Below are 11,927 nucleotides of genomic sequence, written 5' to 3'. Positions count from 1 at the left end.
ACGATATTAAAATCATAAATTCTTATATTGTAGGCCTATACATTAAACAAAATATTTATGTAAGTATTACGTGGCACCTTACCTTTCTACTTTTTGGCAAGTTTTACGTATAAAATGTGAAAGAAGACTTGGAAATTGTGTACAAGGTCTGACTGGTTTTTCCCAAGTGCCATACAATCTCTATAATTAAAATGGGGATTTCCCCTGTGAATAAATGAACATTGCGCCACCAACGCGTTGGAACGCTAATGTAGCAGTGGGGGCGCACTATATAGTCGATTGGGGGGGGGGGGGCCGGGGGGAAGAGAGAGGAGAGAGAGAGGGCGAGAGAGTTGTTGTTGTTCGGGCGGTCGTCGACGAACCATCACCAACCAACTCTTTCTTGAGAGACAAAAAAAAAACATAACATAAGGAAGAAGAAGGTACAGTATAGAAAAATGAAATGGCAGATCGTGTAACCCAACTACAGGACGCTGTCAACCAGGTAAAACTATAGTTTTAAAGATAATAAATATGCATTTGCTGACCAGCTTTCTGTTACAGTATTATTTATTGCGCCTAGCTAGTCCTAGGCTAGGCCCTAGCCTAGCTAGCTAGTCTAGCTAGTAGGCCTAGCCTAGCAAGCCTACCTAGGCCAAGCTAGAGGGCCTAGGCACCGGCGTGAAGTTGGTTACTTATTCCTTATTCGATATTCAATTTTTTTTGTGAAATTGGATCCTTATTTCACATTCACATGTAGGGGGCGCAATATGTGTAATATTTGGTCACAGTAGTGCATATCGGCCGCCAGTCATTTCGGCTGCCGGTTATGGAACTCCTAAAATCATGAAACGCCAAAAAGGACAAAATATGTATTGTTCATTTCGGCCGCCACAATCGTCAATATTGTTAATGTATGGCACGCCTCAATTATAAAAAATGGTGTGCCTATCGCCTGAATAGACGTGCGTATTCAAACAGCAAGCAGCAATCAACAAAAACGATCATACTTTTTGATTTGTATAGAGTTGCGCTATTTTACTATCATTCGCCGGCTTCTTCTTGACTGAGCCCAACCAATTAGGTATAATATTATATCAGGCATATAATAATTTACCTCTATTTATATGTATTGTAATTAATATATTATATAGGGAATATACGTCTGTCCTTTATTATGCAAACAATTACGTAAAAGAGAACAATTTATTTAAAAACAATAATTGTTACAATGTATAGCCCGTAAAGCCAGCGTATCCATTGTTATACTTATGCATACTGTGTGGCAGATTATATCATGTCGTTAACAACATAACCTACTATTCGATCACCTAATTTTATTTTTTTATTTTATTTACATCCGTTATGTAGGATAATATTAAGTGTATAATAATAATTGTTGAGACAAATCACGTGTATACTTTTATTTCTAATGTTATGTTTAAAATAGTTGTTAGTAAAAATGATCATTATATGCGGATGGTTAAAAGGCGAGTTACTGAAATAAACCCCCGAATAAGCCGTATTGGGGGAGATGCGCTTTCTATGATCGGGCAGCTGTTTCCTCTAACAATGCGTTATTTTGCTGACGGGGTTTCCCCTTTTTAAAAAGCACGCACTTGTTAGCGTGTCAAATCATGGACAAAACACGTACGATCGTAGTCCATGGCCAGGTAAAGATGACGTCTATTACTAATATTATTAGTAATAGACGTCATCTTTGCCTCCTGCACGTGTTTTTGTGAAACGATGTATATAATTTACGTATACTGTACGTCGATACTATAGATTTTAATTTGAAAAATATCTTTTATTTCTTTATTTACAATAATCATTTAATGTAAATAATTAAGTAAGTAGTCTCACATAACATCCATACGACGTTCGTAGATCTAAATGTTTATTATCCATACATTATTCTCACATCTATCATTGTACATCATACACCTACTGTAGGGCTGGTAGATTGATTTATAACGGAATATTATCTATATATTTTATTATTATCCTAAACCATGCTCACATCAGAGTGGCGGATATCGAATGCAAAAATCATCATCATGCATCAAATTCCTTTACAGTATTGCATAAACCTCATTGAGCTGGTATCCACTTGCAGGTATAAAACGAGTTTTGTAATTAACTGTGATTAAAAAATACGCAATAGGCGCGTCTACTTGTTTAACTATTAAATTATTATTTATTTTCAAAACCTTAAACAACGTCATGCTAAAAGAACACATTACAATTCATTAAAACCTGTAAGATAAAATGGAAACACAAATTATTTATAAATAATGAGATAAATATTTATATTTACTGTACTTAAAAAATAACGATCGAGGTTTAAAAAAATGTCAAACAGTATTATTAGAAATTCCAATATTCAAAATTAACTAAAAACATAATGAACGTTTTCATTAAAAATGTATCTAATGCGCCATATACAAATTAGCGCGACCAAAATAAAACGCGACCGATATCAAACATAACTAATAGGATAAAAAGCGTATCTAGCGGCGCTCCATACCAAATACCGGATGTTTATTTTATCGCGACCGATTTCAAACACGATCGATTTCATCTGACACCATTTACACACGTCTATTCAGATGATAGGCACATGTATACACCCTTTTTGACAATTAAGGCGTGCCATACGTTATTAACAATATTGACGATTCTGGCGGCCGAAATGAACAATACATATTTTGTCTTTTTTGGCGTTTCATGATTTTGGGCGTTCCATAACCGGCAGCCGAAATGACTGGCGGCCGAAATGATCAGACACCTAATATTTTAATTAAATGATTTTATACTTACGGCTTAGGCCTAGGCCTAGACTAACGCCCGTATTCTTAAACCGGACTTTAGTCGTACAGTAGTTCGAGCTAAAACGTTAAAAATGACGTCATTTTAATTCATAAACCGAACTTCAACTAAATCGCCGACTAATTCAGGCCAACCTCGACTAAATCGAGACGAATTTTGATCGATTTTTTTAGTCCTGGAGGGGGCAGGCTAAATGGTCAACTAAATGGTTTTTAAACGATGTTTATGAAAAATGTAACAGTCATTGAGTTGTTATATTGGCCAGATATTGAAAAATGAAATATCTATTTTTATATTAACTTAATAAGTATACATTGGTATAAGTTATAATAATGAAAATAATCTTTATTTACAACCGTATACAAATTACATTATTTTCTTCCCGCAAGTCCGACTTGAACTACGTCACGCCATAGCGACAATGGCAGATGCGGAAATTCACCACGCGATGGAATGTTTAGGGGGCCTAGCGCTTTCTTGTCACGCAATGAAGTGCGTGGTTCGTCGCGATCATACTTTGTTGGGGGCCTAGAAAATATAAAAGTTACCGTACCGCCATGGTTCCTGAATATATTTAGAATATTTTGTTTGTTGTTAATCAAAAGTACTTCACTGAGTGTTAAATTGATACTGATCTTGTTCTAATAATTAACGATTAAAATTACTTTTCATGTATATAGTCCTGATGCGTAAAAAGTGTTGTTAGAAAATGGAAAGTGATATCAATGCGCAAAATTTCGTCTGCTCCTCAAATACTCTCTTGTCATTGGTCAATGTATAGCCTTTGTTACCCAGACGTGTGCAACTCAACTAAAAGCTCGACTTCATTAAGTCGAACTGCAAACTTCGACTATGGTACTTTGTTTTTTAATCGAATTTGAAGTAATAGCTCGAACTACGACTTTTTCAAGTCGAACTTCAAACTACAACTAAAGTCCGGTTTAAGAATACGGGCGTTAGATTAACTAGCCTAGGGCTATGATTTATAGGGCTATAACTTTGTTATAAACGGCATGGACTGGGATGACGATACATGGGTTTGGGCGAGTAGGGTCCAGTCATTTCAGAAAATTACCACTTGCCCCGGTCCATGCCGTCTAGCTGTCATTTTACGCCATTTTAAAACGTTACCACAATTTAACGTTTTTTTAAATAAAAAATGCAATATAACCGTATGATTTATAGGGCTATAATTACGTTATTAACGGCATGGACCGGGATGACGATACATGGGTAGTACATACATAGTAGGGTCCAGTTGTTTACCCTATTCCCACTACTCTAATAGTAACCCACTACTCTAATAGTAACCCGCTACTCTAATAGTAACCCGCTACTCTATAGTAACCCACTACTCTAATATTAACCCACTACTCTAATAGTAACCCGCTACTGTAATTAGTAACCCGCTACTCTTATAGTAACCCGCTACTGTAATAGTAACCCGCTACTCTTATAGTAACCCGCTACTCTAATAGTAACCTGCTACTCTAATAGTAACCCGCTACTCTAATAGTAACCCACTACTCTAATAGTAACCCACTACTCTAATAGTAACCCGCTACTCTAATAGTAACCCGCTACTCTAATAGTAACCCACTACTCTAATAGTAACCCGCTACTCTATAGTAACCCACTACTCTAATAGTAACCCGCTACTGTAATAGTAACCCGCTACTGTAATAGTAACCCGCTACTCTTATAGTAACCCGCTACTCTAATAGTAACCCGCTACTCTAATAGTAACCCGCTACTCTAATAGTAACCCGCTACTCTAATAGTAACCCGCTACTCTAATAGTAACCCGCTACAGTACTCTAATAGTAACCCGCTACTGTAATAGTAACCCGCTACTCTAATAGTAACCCGCTACTCTAATAGTAACCCACTACTCTAATAGTAACCCGCTACTCTAATAGTAACCCGCTACTCTAATAGTAACCCGCTACTCTAATAGTAACCCGCTACTGTAATAGTAACCCGCTACTCTAATAGTAACCCGCTACTCTAATAGTAACCCGCTACTCTAATAGTAACCCGCTACTCTAATAGTAACCCGCTACTCTAATATAGTAACCCGCTACTCTAATATAGTAACCCACTACTCTAATAGTAACCCGCTACTCTAATAGTAACCCGCTACAGTACTCTAATAGTAACCCGCTACTGTAATAGTAACCCGCTACTGTAATAGTAACCCGCTACTCTAATAATAACCCGCTACTCTAATAGTAACCCGCTACTCTATAGTAACCCACTACTCTAATATTAACCCGCTACTCTAATAGTAACCCGCTACTGTAATAGTAACCCGCTACTCTAATAGTAACCCGCTACTCTAATAGTAACCCGCTACTCTAATAGTAACCCGCTACTCTAATAGTAACCCGCTACTCTAATATAGTAACCCGCTACTCTAATAGTAACCCGCTACTCTAATAGTAACCCGCTACTCTAATAGTAACCCGCTACTCTAATAGTAACCCGCTACTCTAATAGTAACCCGCTACTCTAATAGTAACCCGCTACTCTAATAGTAACCCACTACTCTAATAGTAACCCGCTACTGTAATAGTAACCCGCTACTCTAATAGTAACCCACTACTCTAAAGTAACCCACTACTCTAATAGTAACCCACTACTCTAATAGTAACCCGCTACTCTATAGTAACCCACTACTCTAATAGTAACCCGCTACTCTAATAGTAACCCGCTACTCTATAGTAACCCACTACTCTAATATTAACCCACTACTCTAATAGTAACCCGCTACTGTAATAGTAACCCGCTACTCTTATAGTAACCCGCTACTGTAATAGTAACCCGCTACTCTTATAGTAACCCGCTACTCTAATAGTAACCTGCTACTCTAATAGTAACCCGCTACTCTAATAGTAACCCACTACTCTAATAGTAACCCACTACTCTAATAGTAACCCGCTACTGTAATAGTAACCCGCTACTCTAATAGTAACCCACTACTCTATAGTAACCCACTACTCTAATAGTAACCCACTACTCTAATAGTAACCCGCTACTCTATAGTAACCCACTACTCTAATAGTAACCCGCTACTCTAATAGTAACCCGCTACTCTATAGTAACCCACTACTCTAATATTAACCCACTACTCTAATAGTAACCCGCTACTGTAATAGTAACCCGCTACTCTTATAGTAACCCGCTACTGTAATAGTAACCCGCTACTCTTATAGTAACCCGCTACTCTAATAGTAACCTGCTACTCTAATAGTAACCCGCTACTCTAATAGTAACCCACTACTCTAATAGTAACCCGCTACTCTAATAGTAACCCGCTACAGTACTCTAATAGTAACCCGCTACTGTAATAGTAACCCGCTACTCTAATAGTAACCCACTACTCTAATAGTAACCCGCTACTCTAATAGTAACCCGCTACTCTAATAGTAACCCGCTACTCTAATAGTAACCCGCTACTCTAATAGTAACCCGCTACTCTAATAGTAACCCGCTACTCTAATAGTAACCCGCTACTGTAATAGTAACCCGCTACTCTAATAGTAACCCACTACTCTATAGTAACCCACTACTCTAATAGTAACCCACTACTCTAATAGTAACCCGCTACTCTATAGTAACCCACTACTCTAATAGTAACCCGCTACTCTAATAGTAACCCGCTACTCTATAGTAACCCACTACTCTAATATTAACCCACTACTCTAATAGTAACCCGCTACTGTAATAGTAACCCGCTACTCTTATAGTAACCCGCTACTGTAATAGTAACCCGCTACTCTTATAGTAACCCGCTACTCTAATAGTAACCTGCTACTCTAATAGTAACCCGCTACTCTAATAGTAACCCACTACTCTAATAGTAACCCGCTACTCTAATAGTAACCCGCTACAGTACTCTAATAGTAACCCGCTACTGTAATAGTAACCCGCTACTCTAATAGTAACCCACTACTCTAATAGTAACCCGCTACTCTAATAGTAACCCGCTACTCTAATAGTAACCCGCTACTCTAATAGTAACCCGCTACTCTAATAGTAACCCGCTACTCTAATAGTAACCCGCTACTCTAATAGTAACCCCGCTACTCTAATATTAACCCACTACTCTAATAGTAACCCACTACTCTAATAGTAACCCGCTACTCTAATAGTAACCCGCTACTGTAATAGTAACCCGCTACTCTAATAGTAACCCGCTACTCTAATAGTAACCCGCTACTCTATAGTAACCCACTACTCTAATATTAACCCGCTACTCTAATAGTAACCCGCTACTGTAATAGTAACCCGCTACTCTAATAGTAACCCGCTACTCTAATAGTAACCCGCTACTCTAATAGTAACCCGCTACTCTAATATAGTAACCCGCTACTCTAATAGTAACCCGCTACTCTAATAGTAACCCGCTACTCTAATAGTAACCCGCTACTCTAATAGTAACCCGCTACTCTAATAGTAACCCGCTACTCTAATTAGTAACCCGCTACTCTAATTAGTAACCCGCTACTCTAATAGTAACCCACTATTTTAAGTAAATTTTCTTTTGGATGATCCAAAGTCGAATAAAATTCGTAAACTTACGTTTTTTACTCTAGCTTTCGCTGGTCAACGACGCAGCTTAATCATGAGTGAGTCTCTGTGACTTGGACTTGTTACCATTAGATCTCGTATATGGTATAGCGCCATCTATAGATCGTTCAGGTTTTCCCAAATGGGATTGTCGGGGCCTCGACAAAATACTATACAGTGATCCAGATGAACCTTTTTACTAAAGTAACCCACTACTCTAATAGTAACCCACTACTCTAATAGTAACCCGCTACTCTAATAGTAACCCGCTACTCTATAGTAACCCACTACTCTAATATTAACCACTACTCTAATAGTAACCCGCTACTGTAATAGTAACCCGCTACTCTTATAGTAACCCGCTACTGTAATAGTAACCCGCTACTCTTATAGTAACCCGCTACTCTAATAGTAACCTGCTACTCTAATAGTAACCCGCTACTCTAATAGTAACCCACTACTCTAATAGTAACCCGCTACTCTAATAGTAACCCGCTACAGTACTCTAATAGTAACCCGCTACTGTAATAGTAACCCGCTACTCTAATAGTAACCCACTACTCTAATAGTAACCCACTACTCTAATAGTAACCCGCTACTCTAATAGTAACCCGCTACTCTAATAGTAACCCGCTACTCTAATAGTAACCCGCTACTCTAATAGTAACCCGCTACTCTAATAGTAACCCGCTACTCTAATAGTAACCCCGCTACTCTAATATTAACCCACTACTCTAATAGTAACCCACTACTCTAATAGTAACCCGCTACTCTAATAGTAACCCGCTACTGTAATAGTAACCCGCTACTCTAATAGTAACCCGCTACTCTAATAGTAACCCGCTACTCTATAGTAACCCACTACTCTAATATTAACCCGCTACTCTAATAGTAACCCGCTACTGTAATAGTAACCCGCTACTCTAATAGTAACCCGCTACTCTAATAGTAACCCGCTACTCTAATAGTAACCCGCTACTCTAATAGTAACCCGCTACTCTAATATAGTAACCCGCTACTCTAATAGTAACCCGCTACTCTAATAGTAACCCGCTACTCTAATAGTAACCCGCTACTCTAATAGTAACCCGCTACTCTAATAGTAACCCGCTACTCTAATTAGTAACCCGCTACTCTAATTAGTAACCCGCTACTCTAATAGTAACCCACTATTTTAAGTAAATTTTCTTTTGGATGATCCAAAGTCGAATAAAATTCGTAAACTTACGTTTTTTACTCTAGCTTTCGCTGGTCAACGACGCAGCTTAATCATGAGTGAGTCTCTGTGACTTGGACTTGTTACCATTAGATCTCGTATATGGTATAGCGCCATCTATAGATCGTTCAGGTTTTCCCAAATGGGATTGTCGGGGCCTCGACAAAATACTATACAGTGATCCAGATGAACCTTTTTACTAAAGTAACCCACTACTCTAATAGTAACCCACTACTCTTTACTTAGTATTCGCTTACCATATTTCATAATTATTTATACTTTGTTATTAGCTTGCTGATCATTTTTGTAACAGTGTTGGTGTACTACAGCAATCAGCAACGCCGGGTAAACTTCAGAGCACAGTAAAACAAGGTGAGGATATATTACACTTGTCTTTTAATAAATCATTTCGCAATTTGAAGTATTTTTCTTTGTAGTTTTATTGTTCTTAATTATAATTACCAAAATTAATTTCTGTTTTAAGCGGATTAAACCAATTTTTGAATCTTGAAATTATACAGAAAATTAAATGATGAATTCAATCATCATTTTATATATAAAATCCAGGGAATGTAAAATCTGTTAAAATTTAATTCCAGGGATAATAAAACAACCACCAATTTGGCATGTATGCATGTATCACATGGGACATGAAAGAAGTAGGCCTACTATACTGGATTGTTTTATAAACTGTTTTTTTTTTCTCTTATAATAGAGCCATCTGGAGTAGCACCTCAACAACAAGAAGATCTAACATTACTATTTGCTCAACTGATTGCCAGGACTGCTAAAGACATTGATCTATTAATAGATTCATTACCAAGTGAAGAATCTACCACAGAACTTCAGGTGTGTAAAGCATAGCTTTGATTTGAATTTAATAGGAAAATCATCATAAAAAATACATACAAAGTGATAACATACATTACTGACATTACAAATAATACATATATACATATATCTACCATTTGATTGGACGTTGTGGATGTTTTTCTCAATTCTTCTTCTAGATGGACATATTTTGAATTCATTAAATAACTTTTCTGACACTCTTGCTTAAAACTTGTAAAATCAAAAAGAAAGAACGGACCATGCTTTTAGTGGAGAACCAGCATTTAGTAGTGCTATCAAAAAATAGTGTGATATGCCCAAATATGGTAGTGATATGACATCATCATGTCCATATATGACATCACATTTTTTGTTTGATAGTGTAGACAAAGGTTAAAGTGATTCTATAACTAAGATACTTTACATGCTATTACTGTATAAACTAAGATACTTTACATGCTATTACTGTATAAACTAAGATACTTTACATGCTATTACTGTATAAACTAAGATACTTTACATGCTATTTTACTGTATAAACTAAGATACTTTACGTGCTATTACTGTATAAACTAAGATACTTTACGTGCTATTACTGTATAAACTAAGATACTTTACGTGCTATTACTGTATAAACTAAGATACTTTACATGCTATTACTGTATAAACTAAGATACTTTACATGCTATTACTGTATAAACTAAGATACTTTACATGCTATTACTGTATAAACTAAGATACTTTACGTGCTATTACTGTATAAACTAAGATACTTTACGTGCTATTACTGTATAAACTAAGATACTTTACGTGCTATTACTGTATAAACTAAGATACTTTACGTGCTATTACTGTATAAACTAAGATACTTTACGTGCTATTACTGTATAAACTAAGATACTTTACGTGCTATTACTGTATAAACTAAGATACTTTACGTGCTATTACTGTATAAACTAAGATACTTTACATGCTATTACTGTATAAACTAAGATACTTTACATGCTATTACTGTATAAACTAAGATACTTTACATGCTATTACTGTATAAACTAAGATACTTTACGTGCTATTACTGTATAAACTAAGATACTTTACATGCTATTACTGTATAAACTAAGATACTTTACGTGCTATTACTGTATAAACTAAGATACTTTACGTGCTATTACTGTATAAACTAAGATACTTTACATGCTATTACTGTATAAACTAAGATACTTTACGTGCTATTACTGTATAAACTAAGATACTTTACATGCTATTACTGTATAAACTAAGATACTTTACATGCTATTACTGTATATATAAAATAAACCAGATTTTTGTATTCTAATTCAGAATGCAAGTTTGCGGAGGTTGGAAGAAGAAAATGAAGATGCAGCCCAGAAATTGAGAGACGTTGTCCGACGAGGAGAAATATTGCTATTACAAATTCAACAGGCCTTGAGCGACATTGCAGAAGCTCAATTAAAAACACAAGAACAAAATGTACAGCATCACTTAAGTTTTTGATTTATTGAAAATTCCATGATTCGATGATACAACAAAATAACACAATATCTAGAACGCTGACATAAACATACGTAAGCTAGTTTGACAACAAATGTGTGATGTGCCCAAATATGGCAATGATATGATGTCATCGTGTCCATATATGGGCATATCACAATTTGTTGTCACATAAAGTTTGACAGTGTAGATAGAGCTAAGAAAAAGTGAACTCCAACATTGTAAGGAAGAAAAGAAAACACAATAGTGAACTCTAAAACATCAATATCTCAGTTTGATAGTGTAGATAGAGCTTACGAAAAAAGAGTGAACTCTGAAATCATAGGGAGAAAAAAAAACCCAAGAGTGAACTATGACATCACAGGAAGAAAAGAAAACAAAAGAGTGAACTCAATCTCAGTGATGAGGAGACCCACTGGGCAAAAGATGTACTATAGATGTACTAGCATTTTTGTAAACACAGTGCATGTTTTGGCAGTATGTCAATAAAGTCGAAATTAAACTTGTATGTACAGTTATTTATGAAAAATACTCCAAATGGGATCATCTAATAGTTAGTAATAGTAATAAAAGGTTGGAAATTTGGCCATTTTTGAAAAAATCTCTGTACTATTAGTACGAAAAATAGCCAAATTATCAGGTTTTTTAAATTCAATTATTATGCGATAATATTGCTATATATGATCATATATTGCATTATCATCATCTTATAGTGCCATAGAAACCAGTTTTGTCGAAAATCGGCCATTTTTCAAAAATTTCTCTGTACTATAGTACAGGGATTTTTTCAAAAAAAATGGCAAATTTTCAACCTTTTTATTTTTTGATAAAACTGGTTACTATAGCACAATTAACAATTAAAATCCCTGTACTATAGTACACTACAGGGAAATTTTTGAAAAATGGCCGATTTTCGACCCTTTTATTTTTTGACATAAATGGTTACTATCAAAAAATAAACATGTGCAGAACCCATTAGTCGACT

The 11,927-nt window shown here is 36.0% G+C and overlaps 1 protein-coding gene across 1 annotated transcript; it reads left to right on the top strand.

The window, feature by feature from the left end:
- Nucleotides 1-324: 324 nt before the first annotated feature.
- On the top strand, nucleotides 325-11,444 carry LOC140044416 (mediator of RNA polymerase II transcription subunit 21-like). The gene is made up of 4 exons (XM_072088911.1): nucleotides 325-484; nucleotides 8,890-8,971; nucleotides 9,315-9,448; nucleotides 10,772-11,444. Exons 1-4 carry the CDS (start codon nucleotides 443-445, stop codon nucleotides 10,943-10,945), a joined length of 432 nt encoding a protein of 143 aa, XP_071945012.1. The 5' UTR covers nucleotides 325-442; the 3' UTR covers nucleotides 10,946-11,444.
- Nucleotides 11,445-11,927: the final 483 nt, after the last annotated feature.

Source organism: Antedon mediterranea, chromosome 3 (assembly GCF_964355755.1).
Source record: "Antedon mediterranea chromosome 3, ecAntMedi1.1, whole genome shotgun sequence".
Taxonomy (NCBI): domain Eukaryota; kingdom Metazoa; phylum Echinodermata; class Crinoidea; order Comatulida; family Antedonidae; genus Antedon; species Antedon mediterranea.
The sequence above is the reverse complement of the archived record's forward strand: the minus strand, read 5'-3'. Positions and strand labels throughout refer to the sequence as shown.

Coding starts and splice junctions, on each gene's coding strand:
- LOC140044416 (XM_072088911.1), top strand. CDS start 443: ATGGCAGATCGTGTAACCCAACTACAGGACGCTGTCAACCAG. Junction 8,972..9,314: donor TCAGAGCACAGTAAAACAAG/GTGAGGATATAT, acceptor CTCTTATAATAG/AGCCATCTGGAGTAGCACCT. Junction 9,449..10,771: donor AATCTACCACAGAACTTCAG/GTGTGTAAAGCA, acceptor ATTCTAATTCAG/AATGCAAGTTTGCGGAGGTT.